This window comes from Chaetura pelagica, unplaced genomic scaffold, assembly GCF_000747805.2.
Source record: "Chaetura pelagica isolate M959 unplaced genomic scaffold, ChaPel_1.0 scaffold104, whole genome shotgun sequence".
Classification (NCBI taxonomy): domain Eukaryota; kingdom Metazoa; phylum Chordata; class Aves; order Apodiformes; family Apodidae; genus Chaetura; species Chaetura pelagica.
Genome location: NW_009953786.1, coordinates 3,492,555 through 3,511,015, shown reverse-complemented (window position 1 = coordinate 3,511,015; position 18,461 = coordinate 3,492,555). Strand labels below are relative to the sequence as shown.

The window sequence follows — 18,461 nt, the reverse complement described above, 5'->3', positions numbered from 1 at the left end:
TGGAACTCTCAGTACCTTAACCTACAAAGTTTGGAAAAATGAGGAAAAAATGCAGTGTGATTAGAAATCAGCAATTAAATGTTAAAGACTGGACCATTTTTCCTCTCTGCTTCTTTTTTTTTTTCATGAAGCTGCAAGGGCAGGAGAGAATTAATAATGTGTCTGTAAATAGACAGGGGAAGGTGAGGGGTCTTTTAAGATTATTCTGTGTTTGTTAATTTCCAGCAGTCTTTAAATTTGAAGTGAACGAAAGGAAACTGCATTGTAATGCAAATGAAGATTTCCCAATGAGTAAAGGAGAGCATATAGCTTTCTACAAGTTTTTTGTTTTTTTCTTTCTTTCAGGGATTTTTTTCCTCTGGGAGATTCAGGATGAATTTGTATGACCCTTGAAGTCAGCACTTGGCATGGGGCTAGATGATGGCCTGTGTGCAGCAAGCTTTTGTGGCTCCATCTTACTCTCAAACAACAAAGCGAGGAGAGTGGGTTTGATGCAAGGGACCAAAACTGCACTCTGTTTTCTGTGGAGGGTTGTCTTATTAGGACAATGGAAAAGAGCAGTAGAGGGATAATCTTTGAGGCACAGGGTGAACTGTGGGTACTGCCTAACTTGGAAGAGGAAGAAAAATGGCATATACTTTCAGTACATATGTCTACATGGCTTAAGGATGAGCTTTCAACACTGCAGTTCACATTTTTTCCTTGAATAGCGAAACTTGGGTGCTGTCTGGAGCAAGTAAAAATTCATTCTAGGGGAGAGCAGAATCTGCCAAAAAAGAGGATGGTCTTGGATTTGTTGTGTCTGATGAAGAAGTGGAAAGGGTGGTCAACCCTAAATTTCAGAACATGGCTGACAGGGGCACTTGCTAGTTCTATAATTACAGCAGTAGCAGCAGCTGCCTCAGTGCCTTCCTCATCAACTGCAACAAAAGACTTGTGAAAAACTTTGGAGATCTGCACAGCACTCTTCTCAGACATTGCAGTGAAATCAGCATTGCTGCTGAAGGCACTGTGCATCCCCATGCTGATCAGATTATCACTGAGGTCATATGTCTCCTCCATTTTGAACTTAGGTAGGTACAGATCCACAAGAGTTTCAGTCATCTTCTTGGAATCAGTCCATTCAGATAGCTTCTCATACGTCAGTTCTCTTTCCAGCTATCGTTTAAAAGAGGCAGAATTTGATGATTGCAAGAAAAAAAAAATCATTACCTATGAACTAGTCAATGTTGTGGTAATTTAATTATTTAAACAGTTTTTAAATAGTAAATTTAACATTTAGCTGAAAGCATGAAATATGAATTGGTTTTACTGATGATCAGAGGCAGGGTATGCAACAAATATTTAAGACTCAATGCTGCAAGGTTTTGAACACCACTTCTGCCAAATTAATTGCAAAAGAAAAACAAGGCACTCAACACCTGCAGCTGCCATCCATCCCCTGAGGTAGTTCTTTCCTCTAATTCAGTCTTGGTGTAAAGAAAATAACTGGGAGATTGCCAGCTGTGCAGCAGGTGATTTGGTCCAGCTCCCTAGAAACAGGTGTTAATATTGCTCATCGTGCCTTTGCAATTTTAAAACAAACTGCTTCCAGCAAAATCTTTCACTGCCAGTTGATACCCTGCTCACCATGTTTCCAGGATTCAGCTCAGATCAAGTGGAGGAGACCAATGAATGGTATTCTTGACATTGATGGATACCAGGAATGAAACAATCTAGCAATTGTAGTTACCACAGTGGCAGATCTCATCATTGTAACAAATGCAGTCTCACCAAAACCCTAGTTTTTCAGACAGCAAAAAAATGTGTTTGTGGGCAAACAATGAAAAAAAAAGGTGGTGAATAAAATTCCAGGCCAGGAAGCAGAGGTGTCTGCTCCATGTCCTTTATCTCAGGAAGAGGCTGTGACTACTTGCACAGTACTGTGCCTCCTGAATGTGCAGTGAAAGGAGATTAATCCCTTACAAATGAGGTAGGAGTGAGTGCCAGGGATGGCGCTGTGGAAGAGCCAAACATCTGATAATGCACAATGTTGGCTGTCTTTAGTTCTTACCAAACTAAGGGAAGTTGTTGTGGAGGAACTTTCTTGGGACATTAAGAACAGGATTAGGCAGGTAACAAAATAAATTAATTCAGCTAGAAGATCCAACAGCATGTCCTCAGAGGGGGACATATGGTCCCCAGCCTGTCCTTTTTCAAATTTTGTTTTGATAACTGGGTGGTGATGCAAAATGAATGTAGCACATTTTTTTTACCTGTTCAAGACCCGTTGTGCTGTCTTTGATGTCATCAGGAAGGAGGATGAACATACTGAGTTCATGTTTCACATACGGCAACTCAATAATTTTAAAATTCATTGTTTCCATTATGAGAACTGGAAATGTATCCCTCCTGTACATCATCTTCACAAGCTTGGTCTTGTTCTGTAAAGTATTTATTTATAAGTTAGAAATAATTCCTGGAAAGGAAGGATGACAATGACTCAGTGCAGTGGAGGGAGAGGAAGCTTTTGTAAGTAAATTTGTAACAGATTTGGTTTTCCAAAACAGATTTTCCAAAGTGTTGTTTTTTTGGTTTTTTTTTACTGGAAAATACTGCTTATCTTGGTGTTTGTCCCAGAGCATTTTGTTGCAGGGTTATTTGACGTATTTTCTCTTTTCCCCAAAAAATTCACAGCAGCCCTCGGGTGGGAGAGAAATACTTAGAAATGACTGCAAGGGTTGGGGGGATGGGATGGCTATGGGTTCTGACCGAGGAACAGCTATGATTTAATGTGGTCTTCTCTCTCTGACAATAAAAACTGTCTAGCTATCTGATTGCTCTTGATGTCACAGCCCTTAAGAGAAGATAATACAAATGTCTGAGCAAAGGGGTTCATGATGAGGACAGTTCCTGGCAAGTAGTTACCTTTATAGCATTATTTACTGCCTCTTAACATCTTATGTCCCTTCATTCAGGGAAACAGCCACTGTATAAATGCTCTTCAGAAGGCAGAAGCTGGTGGAAATTGCACACAGTTCTTATTTTTTTCATGTGAAATTATTGACATCTCTTCTGGAAACATGACATTTATGCTTCTTCTAGTCTTGCTCAGCCATGTTCCTATCTGTGAAGCCTGGACTCTCAAAATCATATTTTTACGATCTAGCCCTTTTAGTGCTGGTTTGCTTTGTTCGTTGTTGTGTTTGTTGTTTGTTTGTTAAAAAAAAAAAAAAAAAAAAAAAAAAAAAAAAAAAAGTGTCAAGTGACTAATGCTTATGGAAACAGTAACTTATCTGGAGCACATTAACATTTACCTGAGCAGCATCTTAATGTTGCAGTGAGTGAGCACTGACACATTTTGTTGTTACCAGCTTTTCACAAGGAGTCTAGTTGTCAAAGGGATACCTGAAAGACTTGGGAGTTTGAAAGATTTCAGCTGTAGCAGTTGTCACCAGGCATGTTTACTGTAAGAGAGATAGCAGAGGATCTTACCTTGCTCAGTCGAAAGGGTTGAAGATCTGTTTTTCCTGCTTGAAATTTCGTTGCCCATTCTGCCTTGAAGTAAATGGCATTTACCAGGATCATCATGGTCATTTTTGTCACATCTTGTGAACCCAGCAAATTCTTTATTTTTCCTTTTGGAATTAAAAGAGTCAAGTTTTATTCCAATTTAGCACAGTGAGAACATGTTTTGATTGTTTTCCTCTCAGTTCAACTCCTTAGTGAAAAAGTCCACGCACAGTGCCCTGCTCCCTAAAATACTCCCCTGACATAAATCAGTTAGTCTCTTTACAATTCCCAAAGCTGTTTGCTGCCCACTTGTCCTGGCTAGCTGAAAGGGATTGACTTCTTTCCCAGATAACACACAGCTTAGTGGCAAGGAGCTGGAAATAGAAAGCCATATAATGCCTCAGTAGGTGGTTGTGCCAGGTGAAAGGAGGCCAGCACCTCTGGCCAGTGTAGGATGGTACAGCTAGGCAGGCATCCCACCCACCATGGAGCACGCTGGTAGACAGAGGTGTTTTTCCCCTCTGTCTGCTCTGCCTGTGATGCATGGGTGCACTGCAGTTGTGCTTGAGGACCAGCTGATGCAGAGCACACTGCAGTTGATGGTAGTCTTGCCAAGGACCTCACTGAGATCTGGATCAGGTATTTGAAGCTGCGTAAGTGCTGCTCTTTCTCTGTAAGCTCAACTTACCCTCAGTTTGTTTTTCAACCCAAGCGTTAATTTGCTTTCTGGATGGTTCCGGTGATGTCTTAAAGTTAACCTTCTCTGGCTCTGCTTTGTAGTAGTTCTTACTGAGCTGTATGTATCTCTGAAAAATAGGAAAAATAAATTTAAAAAATCTATATTATACTGGGTTTTTCAGTTGTAAAGGGAAGTTGTTAGTTCTTGATCTTCTTGATAGCTTCTCAGGTATCAAGGACTACAGAATCTTGCTTCTTACTCTCTGTTGGACTGTGAATTAACAGTTAAGAAATAACCAAAAGACAGAAAAATTCCATTATTTTGTTCCCACTTCTATTTGGAGAAGCAACTAAGGTCTTGTTTTGGGGGGGTCCAATAATAAAGCCGTATTGAATGAAAAGAAATCTCTACACTACAAAGGGCAATGCCTCCCTAAATCCTGTGAGCAGATCAACTGTATTTTCTAGTAATGTTTTTCACTGGAATCCAGAGGCCTCCATTTGCAACATTCAGTATTCAAACCTGGCTAATAATTAAAAAGAGGATTACTTTTTGCACCTTCTCTTAGTCCTCTCTGAGATGTAACTTACAGGCAGTAATGGGAAGGTTTTTTCAATGTAGATTCGATTGGCACTTTTCAGCGAGTAGGTGCTTCTGGGTTTGTTGATAGCAGTCAGGAGCTGTTTGAAGCCAGAATGGATATCTTCAGCTTGCTTGTGCTCAGGGTCCTTGGAAAGACAAAACATACATTCAGCAATTGCATTTTTTGATTAAGGTTTCAAAACATGATAAAAGTGATGTATGTGGGAGAGGGATTTGGGTTATTTTCTCATACTTTTTTTTTTTTTTTTTTTTTTTTGAGTTTACCAGGACTCCATTTATGACTAGATTAATTGATTTGCCATATAACAAATCTTCCAGACTATCCCAATCACTTGTCCATATGTACTTCTGAGAGTCTGTGTGAAGGGAACTGAGCTTGAGCCTGTTATGAAGTATACCAGGTTTCATGCTTTAAAGAGGGGTGCAGACAAGAATACTGTACTAAATCTGTATCTAGACGTTTTGATTCTGGAGATTCTTTTTCTTTGGATTTCAGTTGTAATACATACCATTTTTCTTCTCTTTGGTCGCCCCCGAGAAGGTCTGACCACAGAAGAAGAGCCTTCATCTCTTGCTGCTTGAAGGAAATGAAGAACCTACAAATAGAGTTTGTAAAGGTTAGAAATAGATATGAAGAAACTGGTATGACAGAAATACAAATGCACATCAGACAGTTGTGTTTTGCTCCTCATGATAATTCACTGTGTTCTTGACTGCTTAGGTGATTAATCAAAGGGATGCTGAAGCTGTGGTAGTGTAAATCCCACAGAGTAACAACGAGTAGCACTGTCCCCCTCCCAAAGACTCAACACAGTGCTGTCTGCATGCTGCAGGGCTGAACTCCCTCCCACAGCAGTTGCTTTCAGCAGTAACAATCTATCTGTGCAAACTCAAATCGTTCTCCCCATGATGATGGTACAAAGGCACCAGAATGAGAGTGCAGTGACACAGAGAAGGGTGCTGGGCAATGCTGAGCACTACAGTTCCCTTTGGGCCCTCGAGCCAGCAATGTGGCCAAGCAGCATTAGCGTGTGGATTGGGTTGGGGCATGTGGAGTTGTGGAAGCCCTCCTTGTTTTTGCTGGATTGCCAGGTGGTTGTTTAGGAAAGCATAAATCAAGATACAAAGAGGCATCCTGCCCAGGGAAGAAAGGGAGAGTGTAGGGATCTGCAAGCCTTCTGCCAATTAGTTACGAGTTACTGGAATCAGCTGTTTGCATCTCACAGGGTATATCCCATCTGTGGCAGGACCACAGGATAGATTAGAGTCTGTAGAATAATTTAGAAGAAGTCAGGTTCAGAAAACCTCTGTTCTCAGCGTGTGATACCTGCAGGACATTTTCTCTTGGAGAGTTGAGGGCCCTGCTATGAAATTAATAATATTTGTCATTCACTTGTTACCTTCTCTAGTCTGCCTTGGTTCCTTGCCATTGTGGTGACAAGTTTTTCTATTTAACACTAAATTTTGCAGCCAGAATAGTAGCTATCTATGGTATGGAGTGTATGCTTCATAAAGCAACCTACCTCTGCCATCTCTGTTGCTGTATCGCCTTTTGCACCCAGGTACGTCAGAGCCAGAGCAGATGATATACTCCAAGGGGAAAAGAAAATATTTTTGCCTTTGTTGTTCTCATTCAGCTTGTTGAAAAGATCAACTGTAAATTTGCCAACTGATGTTGATACCAGTTCCATTGCTGCAACCTGGAAAGAGGCAACAGGCAGAATTGTACTATTTGAATGTTTAAAATTATGTTTGTGGTGCATGTCAGTGAGAAATGTTACCTGTGCAACACAATTGGTATCCATTAAAACTAATAGCCTAGTTGTATGTTTTATCTTCCACACAGATACCTGTTAGGAGCAGCAATTTTTTTTAGCCTTTTTGTTATCCAGATAATATTTTCCTGTAATTGCAGAAATGTCCTCTTTTATAAAACTGTAGTTTTCTTTGTATTTCTTTCTGCCTTGGGTTTTCAATTATGTGCAGATTTATAAGCTGCAGGGGTTTTTGTGTTTTTTTTTTCTTTTTTGTCCTTAACTAACGATTTATTAAAGCAATGTTCCTAGGGAAATTTAAAGGAAGTTTTAATACATAGGTTCACAACATGACTGAGTTTCCCACTTCATCATTTTGGATCTGTGTAGAAATGAGAGTTGATACCGAGAAAGTATTTAGGCATAATTCTTAGGTCTGTGTGCTTTTCCAAGCCAGTCATTTATTCTGAGAAGTACAGTTTATGGCAAAGCTGTTATTTGCTTTTAGATTGTTGAAGTTTTATTAATGATTTTTAGCTACCACCCCTTCTGTATGTTCCAGGAATTTTGTTTTTCCCAGAAGCTGGTAGATTCCTTGAGGTTATGAGTATTCCAGACTTTAAAATACCTGCCCAGTAGTACCTGACTCATATTGTTTTCCATTCAAGAGACCAGAAGATTATTATCATTATTGTTATTATTATAATTATTGTCATTATTGTTATTATTATTATTATTGTTGTTGTTGTTGTTATTATTATTCAGCAGCAGCATCATCAATCTATGGAATGGAGCTGCAGAAATTATGAGGCATTCTCTGTAGTCTGCAGGTATTTGAGTGTTTGGTTGCCAAAAACCCTACAGTTCCTTTGACGGTCAGTGTGCTGTCAGTACCAAATCTGTACTGTAGAGTTATTACTTTTCCTTGGAGAACATGACCAAGAGAGCATTAGGATGGTAATCTTCCACAAATAAATACTCCTCTGAGTCCCTGGCCTGATAATGTGCAGTGCTGTGCCTTGGCAGAATGAAAATGGCCTGTTCCTAAACTGAAGTATGGGCCTCCTTTGTCAAACTGAAGATTTTAATTAAGATTTTAATTAATAAGGCAGTTATTGCCCAAATAAAATTTTCTTTCTTGTGATCAGTTTTGCCCTGACCTAACAGTTTTCCTTACAGGAAAACTTTCCTCACAGGCTTTCCTCTAAGAGTTGACATCTAGAGAAAATGAGGCAAGAATAACACACTTGAATGTTATAATTTACCTATACAGTCATGTAAGCCACAGATCACTTATTGAAAGCATCAGAAAAAGTTACTTAAATTGGTTTATTTACCTCTGATCCTACGAGAGAGAAGATTCACCTCTTGTCCTGAGCCAAGCTCTGTGTCTGTTAAGCAATTAATAACTTTAGAAATAGAGTACTGCTTGCACCTCCCTTTCCTTTTCTCCTGCATCAAGGCTGTTTCAGCCTACCCAAAGCTGCTTCTGAAAAAATCTTTAAAAGGTCTTATGCAATATTGTCTTCCTTGTTGACCTTGTCATTTTTCAGTTTTAGACATTTCTAAAGGAAAATGGGGATTATAATGTCAACTCTATTGCTACACCACATCTACTGACAGAATATGGTTCACCCATTCCAGTGGTGTTCTGATGTTGTGGAGACAATTGGTCTGCTTTTTAAAATCAGAAAATCATAGAATTGTCAAGGTTGGAAAAGACCTTCAAGATCGTCACGTCCAACCATCCACCCTACAACCCCTAACCACTAAACTGTCTCCTGAAACACCACATCTACCCGTTTTTTGAACACCTCCAGGGACAGTGCCTCCACCACCTCCCTGGGCATCCTGTTCCAATGCCTCACCATGCTTTCTGTGAAGAAAATTTCCTAATATCCAATCTGAACCTCCCTTGTAGCAGCTTGACCCCATTTCCTCTTGTTGTATCTCTGGTCACCAAGGAGAAGAGGCCAACACCAACTACAATATAATTTCAGGTAGTTGTAGAGAGCAGTGAAGTCTCCCCTCAGCCTCCTCTTCTCCAGGCTGAACAGCCCAGCTCCCTCAGCCTCTCCTCATAAGACCTGTTCTCCAGACCCTTAATCAGCCTGGTTGCCCTTCTCTGCACCCTCTCCAGCACCTCAATGTCATTCTTATACTGCAGCACCCAAAACTGCACACAGTACTAAAAAAAAAAATTACTTTAGTAAAAAAGTTTTCCATTTGGTTTGTGGATATAAGTAGGTCTGATTCTCCTTTCTGAGTTTGTGCAGCTATGACTCCTGGGTTTTGAATGAGGTATGTCAACATAAAACATTAAGAGCTTAGGGATTGAATTAGACGCTGAGAGTCCAGCTTCAGACTGAAGAACATTAGGAACACAGGCAGAGGCAAAACCAAGAAGGACCATTCAGGGTAAGGAATAGACCCCCCATGGGTTGTGTAGTTGAAGAAATCTCATTGCAACCATGGCTGGGAGACGTGAGAGAAACACTGCAGAACAATGAGTGCACAGCACTTGCATATAGTGAAGGGAGGCAAGGACTGAAACAACCCCATTGGGAGGACTCAAGAAAGAATGGAGTGAAAACATAACACAGGGGCAAACATGGCACACTAGCTGTCATTCTCAACAGAGAGAGCCAGGCTGCAGTTGGGTGGTAAAAGAAGACGAAGTGGTGGCAACATCTGTAAGACCCTGAGGGGACAAGAGAAGGGGAATGGAGGAAGGGAAGGAAACTGTATTGTGTGCTAAGCATTTTACTGCAAGCCTGATTACAGGAACAGTGTGGGTCAGGTCTTCAGAAAAGTGGCAGAAATCAGTGTTATGCAAGACAATGAAGAAATGCCCCAAATTGAACAAGTGTTGGGTTTAGTACAATGAGTAAGTCATCAAGAAATAAGGATAGCAAAAGGTCAGCTGAATGATTAGGTGGTGAGAAAGCCCAGGCCAGGAGGTTCCAAGTGTAAAGAAGTATGCTGAGAGGGAGCTGTCTAGCTGCCTTTGCTAGTCAAGATGCAAGAATGCCAGCAGGATGAGAAAGGGAAGTGTCAAGAGAGAACAGGTGTTGATAAGTGAGAGAATCACACATGTTAATTGAAAGGGACCTCCAAGGGTCAACCTTCTGTTTGAAGCAAGGCCATTGGTAGATAAAGTCAGCCACAACCCTTCCAGGAGTAGAGATTCTCCAGCCTTTTCTGGACAACCTTCTCCAATGCTGTACTGCTCACTCTACGGAAAGGTTGTTCCCTAATATGCAACTCACTCTCCAAGCTTTGTGGCTATTGGTACTGCCAAAAGGACATTGACTCTGTCATCTTTGCAATCATGCAAATAGTTGAAGGAGAGAGAAAAGGTGACTGATATTTCTATTGACTTCTAAGACCTGTAAGTGAGTTTGGATGCATGTTGCCATGGTTTTGCTCATCGTTGGCCTCCTAGGCATAGCTTTCTTGTCTTTATTCCTGAGGCACATCAAGAAGTACTTATAGGGCTTGGCCACGGGGACCTGAAACTGTTGCATTAGGTGAAACAGGGCATGGCAGAATTGCACCTGAATGCACAGGAATCCTGTGTCATGTTTCACAGGTAATTCAGACAGAAGACAGTGCTGTTGAAGTTGTATGGGGATACAATACAACATTTGCCTTACAACACTTTTCTTATGCTCCTTCCCACAAAGGAAGCAGAGCCAGAGGGACTCTGGAAACAGCTGGTCAAACAGAATAAAACAGAAAGGACTCAGTGACAGTCAACAATCACTTCTCTGTCAGGAAAAAGGAGTCCTACCATCCCAAGAAGAGATATTCCTAGTAAGATGCTGGTGGCATGTGCAGGTCCTTTAATAGACCTTGTCCTTTGCTCTGTTATGAATTCAGAGAGTTAGGAGTAACCCTTGCAAGTGTACACGACTGATTAGAACACCCTCCTTCTTAGGGACAAAACCTGTGACAGGAGTAAACATTTACTGGCAGATTTGCATGTAATCAAGAAGGCACTTTTCCAGTTTGATCCTACCTCAAACCAATGAAATAAGTGACAAAGCAAAATAAGAGTAAAATGGTTCAGTTCTGAACTGCCAACAGTGTTGAATGCATGAAAGATTACAAAGAAGAATGTTTCAAGGCACATGTGACTTATTTTCCTCCAGTTCTATAGTGCTGTTCAATATTTTCCAATATTTTCAATATTTTCCATTTTTTCTACAATAGCTGTGGAGCAGAAATTAGGAAGTACATGTATTAGCCCTTTTGCATGCAAGAAAGAAGCACCAGTATCTGGAACTCAGAGAATTTTGCAGGTTTATTTCATTACCAGCTGTGCCATGCTGCAAAGTTTTTATAAAACTGACAAGCATGTAGGTGAGGTAGCGGTCCTGGGATGACCAGCTTAGTGAGTTGAAGCCAATAGAGATGAGGTACCATTTCGCAGGAAGGAGTTTTTTCCTGTTGCTTTTCTTCTTATGTACCAAAGCAAGTGTGTTGGGAGTTACTGTTTTAGATCATCTTTGTCTGTTCTGCATTGTGGTAGTTCTGGTTCAGAAAGCACTGAACAGAGACGTCAGTGTTATTCTGTGCACAGTTTGGTACTTATAGTGCTACCATTTTTGGGTTCTTTGGGCAGAAAAATGACCCAAAGGCAAGAATTCCAAGTTATTTTTAATATGTACTCTCTTCTAACATTGAGAGTTTTGTCAACAGTACAGAAAAATTAAGAAGTGCACAAACTGTTGTGATGCCCTTTGTTATGTGCATCTTGTTCATTATTGTTGTTGCAAGAGCCTATTTAGTAATAGTCAGGTTTCTAGGGGGAAGAGAACCTTCCCAAGAAGAGGATGCTCTTGGTCTTGTTGTGCCTGATAAAGAAGAGGAAAGGGTGATCTGCCGCAAAAATAACTGCAGCACCAAGACTTCGGGATGCCAGTGTTGCTGAACTGGCAGCTGCAGCCTCTGTGCCTTCTTCATTGACTTCCAGATAACACTTGTGAAAGACTTGTGACAAAAACAAGTCACCATTCTGTGACATTCCTGTGAAATCAGCTTGACCTTCAATGAAGGCATCTTGTATCCCCATCTTGCTCAATGTAGTTTTGAGATCGTATTTCTCTTCTAATGTGAACCTGGGCAGATAAACTTCTGTTTTCATTTTCTCCATTAATTCTGGGCTGGTCCATGCAGACAGGTTTTCCAAAGTCAGTTCTCTTTCTAGCTGCAGTTAGTAAAGAAGGAATCAGAAAATTACAGTGTGTTCAAAAGCTGTGCCCTAGCAGCTATTTCTTTCAACTTTCCAAGCTGCTGCAAGAGTACAAAAACACAGTAGCAAAAGAGCAATTTGGAGATCTTTTCCACTAGAAAGGAGTGTACTGCTCTGCAATAGGTCAATACAGTATTTAAAATGTTCTCAGTAGTTGCTAGGAAATTTATCAGGGTTAAGTAGTTGTAGAACAAAAACATCTCTGTCAAGTAATGATAGTTTGTGTGATTTGCTTCTTTTTTTTTTTTTTTTTTTATGGAACACCCACTAATATAAAGGAGGATTTAGAAGTTTAGTATCCAAAGGCAGGATCAGTCTCTTTACAGTAGGTGGCAGTGTCCATATATATTAGCTACGTGCGTCCTGGAAAGGAATGGAGGCTGTCCAATTTATGCTTTTTTTGTTGTTTTTTGGAATTAAATCATATTGTCTGAATCGGTACAGACAGTGAATATCACCAGGGCTGACTTTCTGCCCTCATTTTTGCTTAGCTGGCTGAAGAGTTAGTCTTGTGAGGTTTGAGGTACCTATTTCCAGGACTGATCAACCTTAGGAACCACAGAAGTGTCAGCTGCCAAGAGTAAGAAATCTAGTCTGAGCTCGAAGACATACGTTCATAGTGCTAGGCCAAGTTTGAGGTTCACTTTTCCTTGAGCCTGATCAGTACCCTCCTTCCTAGAAACATGACTGCAACCTGGTCTTTTACTATGGACATGCATGAAGTAAGTAAATAATTACATCATTGTTCTTTACATGATTTCCCAAGTTCTCAGTTGTTTTACCTTTTGTAGGCCAGTGATGTGACTTGGTAACAGGACAAACATGCTGAGGTCATTATCGACATATGGAAGTTCAAGAACGTCAGTCTGGACTGATTCTATGTAGGTCCAGTTAAATTTATCACTCAGGTGCATCATTGGCACTGGTTTAGTTGTATGCTGCAACAAATAAAATTAGATGGTTGCCATTTGTACTTTGAGTGAACAGTAAAGGACTGGATTAAAGTAACACAGTGGAGGTTCATTGTAATTACTCTACAAGCTGCCCAGTAAGTCTGAGACATCTTTATGGCTCTAAGTGATAGGACACAGGATCTACAAGGGACCACTGGTCTTCTGGAAAGGCACTTGGAGGCTAAGCAGGCTGTCTCAGATTGCACCTATTATAGGAAGCTGTGTTAAAACTGAAAATGTAAAAACTAGCCCATACAGTTTTTGTTCAGCTCCTTTTTTTTTCCTGTCTTCAGAGAATGGAAACTTGTTTCAAGTCAGCTTCTGACAATTTTACTTGAAGCTCAGTTTACTAATATGTGTGTGCAGTCTTTTTGCTGAAGATGTGGTGAAGAAAATATATTGTATGCATGAAATGAAATAACTTCCATTCTGGATTTAATGTGGATTTAAGGACTGACAGGAAATCCTCTTCCTAATCTTTTTCACTGCTTTTTCTACCTGCAGTCTAAGATGTAGGTCAGTGCATTCCCATACCGTGTTTATTCTGAAAGGCCTTTGCCTGGTAGCTTCAGCTTCAAACTTTGTTGCCCAGTTTCCTTTGAAGTAGAGGGCGTTTGTCAGAACTAATCTGGTGAGCGAATCTACGGATCCAGGAGGCAGCAGATTTTGGATTTTACCTAGAGGAAACAGAAGGACATTTACACATTTGTGCACTTTTACTGTTTCAGAGTAAGTGTTGGCACAATTTATGCAGATAAAAATCAGAGGAATTGTAAGTGCTGATAGAGCATGCATCTAGCTTGAGATCATTGGAAAAAAAAAATGTTGTTACTGGGGTACTCTTAATTTACAAAGAATAACAAGCCGCATTCCTCCTGTGTTCAGATGGAGGACACTAATTTTAGTAAGGGCTTATCTGTAGATGACTAATTTAGGAAAACTGATCTGATTTACCTTTCTGAGTTGAATTATTTGCCTGCCTTGGGCCCCTTGGATCCAGAGACTTGTTTAATGCTGAAATGGCTTCTTTTTGAATTGGGAGAGGAGAGGCTGGAACTTACCTTCAGTCTGATGTTCAACCCTGGAGTTGATCTCTTTTCTGACTTCCTCTGCTGCTCCCACAAAGTCAACTGATTGTGGCTCCGCATTATAATATTTCTTGGCTAACTGTAAGTAATCCTGCAATGCAAGAGAGACAGCCATCTTATGTTTGTTGCCTGCCAATATGAATACCAATAAACAACTACAGCTAAGCAGAGAGAAAGCATGATGAAAATTATATAAACTAAAAGCACAGTATTTTGTCTAAGGAGCAAAGTATTTTTAGTGGAAATACTCAATTTAAAAGTTTGCACTTAACCACATCGCTCTAAAAGTAGATACCTATCCCATCAAACTAAAATTTTAGTGTCCAAAGTGTTTAGATGAGTCTCATAGAAAATATGTATGTTAAGGATAAAAACAGGATTTGCAGATGTAATTGAAATGTTTAGAAGCATATAGTTTATGGTATGTTGTCGTCGATAAATCACAAAGGTTAAATGGCACTACTTAATCAGAACAAATGGCCTGCCTACCTTACTGAAAGGCAATGTTTTTTCTCCAAATAACTGGTTGACACTTTTAAGTAGGTAATTTTGAGTGGGTTGGTTGATTTCAAAGTTGAGTGCTTTGAACCCAGTATGGATATTGTCCGATTTGCCAATTTCTGTCTTGGAGAAAGGAAAAAAAAAGTTACCAATCTGTTGTGTAAAATAGTTCAGATTTTCTGATTTCTTTCTTCATGCAGCTCCATGTGAAGTATTTCTACTGAGGTGTTCTGTTACCTGTATTGCAACGCAAAAGGTGTTCTAAATCAGGCAGCTATTAAAAGAATAATTTGAAAGTAATAAAAGTTTCAGACATGGTATAGACACTGTGAGTCTCAGAATGCAAGGGGGAAGAGCCTGAACTACGTAAAACATCTAGAGGTTTCTAAGCGGCAATAATGAAATTAAGTATATCCAGAGAGTGAGACAGAATGTAGTTACTAAATAATGCCTGAAGATTTGGTTGAGTGACGACTTTCATTTATGAAATACGAGTGTGTTACAGGGAAAGCTTGCCCCTACATTTCTTAATCTTGCTCTTGATGTTAATATTATCAGAATCAGAGACATGAACAAACACTTAAATTTCTAAGCTGTTAGAACAATTCCTTTCCCCTACCCACAGCACTCTGCAGTTTTAAAAATTCAGACAAGCATTACTCATGGGGAACAATCCCTCTCCTGTTCATGCAGTGTAAATGGGTTGTTGACGTAGCCCCTAAAATAAATCTTCCTGCCATGGGATTTGGCTGTGGAATGCAGGTCCAAGTTCCCATTCATCAGACTTTGTGGCCACTAGGGCTTTGTGGGCAGCCTGCAGGGAAATGGCTCACTCCCACAAAGTATAAGGATGACAGGAAAGAGCAGGGAGAAGAGCTTGAAGCCAAAATGGTTGAATTGTCAATGAGGAAAACCTGCCTTTACTGACTCAGAGAGGTTACATTTCTCTTTCTGCTGTCTTAAATTATGTATGCTTTTTGTACAGGATTCCTGCCAGTATGTCAAAGAAATATTTCAGAACTACAATGATTTATTGCAGGCAACTGATCTGCCTTGGGAAATTCCAACATATCAATTAATTTTGTTAGCTAGTCAACTGAAATGGAGACTAATCTCTGAAGAAGGTAGTTTACGAAGCATAGGTCTGGAAAAGTTAATACTCTGCTTTTTGTTGTCCTGATGCTGCAATAAATTGTGTAGGAGGGAAGCTCTGTTCTTGTGATTAGCACCCTGAGGTAGGGACTGTGTCTGTCCAAAGAATGTGATTTGCCAAATAACTAGTTATTGAACAGTAATAACTTGAGAAATAAATGTTTCCTCAGTTCTAAAGAAAAAAGATCAAGAGATACAGTGACAGAGAATGGTAACATTAAATCTCAAATTTTGCAAATTTGAGGTTAGTTTTTGCAATTCTGCCTAAAAAGGGGAAGCATGTGGTAAGTGTTGCATTAGATGAAGTTATCACAGGATGCTGTACCAATTAATTGTGTACACTACCTTTGAAGAAGGCAAACATAGAGAAATGCAAATGTGGAAGGAAAATACAAGCAAGAGAAGATGTAACCATGCCCATAGCTTTATCACTAGGCTTGGTGAGATACCTTCTGGAAACAGGCACGTCCATTTGATACACGCTCTCGTGTTATGGAGTAGACCTGCATTTTTATGGTTGTGGTGATGTTTCTGGCCTCTTCAACTTTGTTAAAGTGAAGTACCTATAGTGGAAAAAAAACAATAATAAATGCAATAACAGGAAAATTGCTTTTTCAATAAAATCTTTCAGTGATGTCACAGTGCTGGAGATAAAGAAAGTCATGCTCAGATTCTGTTCTTGTGTCCAGTCCTGACTGAATATGAAATATTTTGTTAGGCCTTGAGGCCCATGTCTACAGAATTACATGAGCATACTGAGCTGAGGGTTGCAGGGCAAAACTCTCATGTAACATCCTTTATTTCTGCTGGTGAGATTTAAATGGAGACAATGTCACCAGTGCCACTTCTTTATTTGTTGGGGTCCTGTTTCCAGAGGCTAAAGCAAACTATTTCTTTGACCTGCACAAGTGGAGATCTGGTATATTCATTGCAGTACACACCAGGGGTGAAATGTGCTGGCATATATGTATTTAGATTTTTTATTAGAGTGTTGTTTTTCTTTTCTTTTGACTTTCCTCTGTTCCCTCACAATAAATTTATTGCATAGAGGCTGTTATTCCAAGAGATCAACCCTTTCAGGCAGTGGTTTTGGAGGCCCAGACTCACCTTTGCCATCTGATCTGCGGTGTTACCTTTGGCTCCCAAGTAAACAGTGGCCAGGGCAGATGAAATACTCAAAGGGGAGAACAAAATATTCTTGTCGCCATCTTCCTGACACTCATGTTTAAAAAAGTCGAGAGCAAAGCTCGTGTTTGCTTTATTCAAAGTTTCCATTGTGCTGAACCTGCACAGAAAGGGAGAGAAGATTCTATTAATGAACGATGAATTATGACTGCTATGTGTCTGCAAGTTTCACTGCAGTTTTTGGAGTTTCTTTTGTGATACAAAGGATTTCTAAAAGTAATTATCTATATGAAGAATGAGGGGGATTAACTATTACAAAGTGACATAAAGTATAGCATGTCTTGTTTCACTGATGACACTAGCTATCATTTGGGTTAGGGAAGAAGCAACCTCCAGCCTTGTTTTTATTGGTTCACCAGTACCTTTATTGCATTGTCCTTGGAGTGACAGTTGATAATGTTCACCAGCACCCAGGCTAGAGGGTACTGAGAGACTGTCACCTATGACATCTTTTATACTTCAATTTTTGCAAGAGACTATTGATGCATATAACAGTAGTGAACAAATACCCTGGTAACAGCAAAGGTCAAATTATACTTTTAGGACAAGACAAAATGCTTCTTCCAATGCTTGGGCAACCACCCCAACTATTGCATGCTCAGCATCTTGAATTCCCTTTCTGACTTTCAAAAACATCCTGAAACTCTGTCTTACAGTACTAGCTATAAGATCCTAGTTTCTCAGTTCTCCTGCAAGACAACGTTTCCATATTCAGTAGACCAAAAATGCTGCAAATTGTCATTTGTATTGCAGGGGCTAGGAGCTATTCCAGTTGTTAGAGAATGACCTTAGAATAAAGACAATCCAAGTCCTGAGCAGCTTGCAAACCAGGAGCTGACCCAATGTTTGTAAGAATGGAAGAGCACAAGAACAAATTAGATGACTTAAGCAAATACAGTGGTTCTTACACTGCTATATATATATGCTAGCCTTTATGCTATATATGCTAACCTTTAGAAATTAAAAAACTCTGTACAATACATTACTCTTCCTGTATATTTTTAAGACTTCCACTTTCTACACCATGCCTGTGCCATCTTAGTAAATTATTTTCCCAACCATTTGTTGTTTCCAATTCAGATCTCTTCTTCCTTTTTTCCTATCCAGTTGTCAACAAAGTGGTATCATCCAAGAGTATATGAAATAAATAATCTCTAAATATCATTACAGTACCTGGTCTTGTGCAGGGAGGAACGCTGGTGCTCTGGATGTCTCCGAGGTTTCTGCAGTTCACATGAACACAGGGGTGAATTTATAGTGTGCCTGGCCAGTTCTGCAAAGGTTCTTATGACTCATGACTATGCAATTTGTTATGCCCTGAAGGCCACATCCCAGTGGAAGAACTGAATCACCTCAGAGTAGGATGTGAAGTGATGGTGATACTATACAAGAACCTTACAAAACTAACTGCACAAGTATTTCTATAAACATTTTTGTGGCAACAGGTTAGTAACAACTTGAAGCCACACAACTTTAAACAGCCTTCATTTTGCGGTTTGGAGTGTTTTAAAAAAACACACAGTTGCTGACCTGCTTTTATGATTCGTGTAACAGAAATTATTTCTGAGGACTAGACAGACAGAGAAAAAATAGTGTCTTCTTATGTGTGAGTTTTTCTATTGTCTATTTCCTACTGAGAAAGTATTTGTCACCCCTAGTGGGTTTCTGTTTTAGAAAAATGGATTTTGTTTATCTTGGAGAATTCTGAGTCTGCACCAAAGGAAATGTCACTGTAGGACAGTGAAGGTTGAGAAGCAGGCACCAGACCCTTGGTTTTCTTATCAGTGATGACATCAC

At 39.8% G+C, this 18,461-nt stretch overlaps 1 protein-coding gene across 1 annotated transcript; it reads right to left on the bottom strand.

Annotated features, from left to right (window-relative positions):
• Positions 1 to 744: 744 nt before the first annotated feature.
• Positions 745 to 17,872, bottom strand: LOC104391634. Its single transcript, XM_010000961.1, has 15 exons — positions 17,838 to 17,872; positions 16,587 to 16,764; positions 15,929 to 16,042; positions 14,316 to 14,450; positions 13,800 to 13,917; positions 13,273 to 13,415; positions 12,568 to 12,723; positions 11,339 to 11,740; positions 6,298 to 6,474; positions 5,284 to 5,370; positions 4,762 to 4,899; positions 4,181 to 4,298; positions 3,475 to 3,617; positions 2,256 to 2,423; positions 745 to 1,158 (listed from the first exon to the last, which is right to left on the bottom strand). The coding sequence occupies exons 2-15, from the start codon at positions 16,752 to 16,754 to the stop codon at positions 745 to 747; spliced, it is 2,481 nt and encodes an 826-aa protein (XP_009999263.1). The 5' UTR covers positions 16,755 to 16,764; positions 17,838 to 17,872.
• Between the last annotated feature and the right edge of the window lie 589 nt (positions 17,873 to 18,461).

Coding starts and splice junctions, on each gene's coding strand:
- LOC104391634 (XM_010000961.1), bottom strand. CDS start 16,754: ATGGAAACTTTGAATAAAGCAAACACGAGCTTTGCTCTCGACTTTTTT. Junction 12,724..13,272: donor GGCCTTTCAGAATAAACACG/GTATGGGAATGC, acceptor TATTTGTTGCAG/CATACAACTAAACCAGTGCC. Junction 11,741..12,567: donor ACATCACTGGCCTACAAAAG/GTAAAACAACTG, acceptor TACTAACTGCAG/CTAGAAAGAGAACTGACTTT.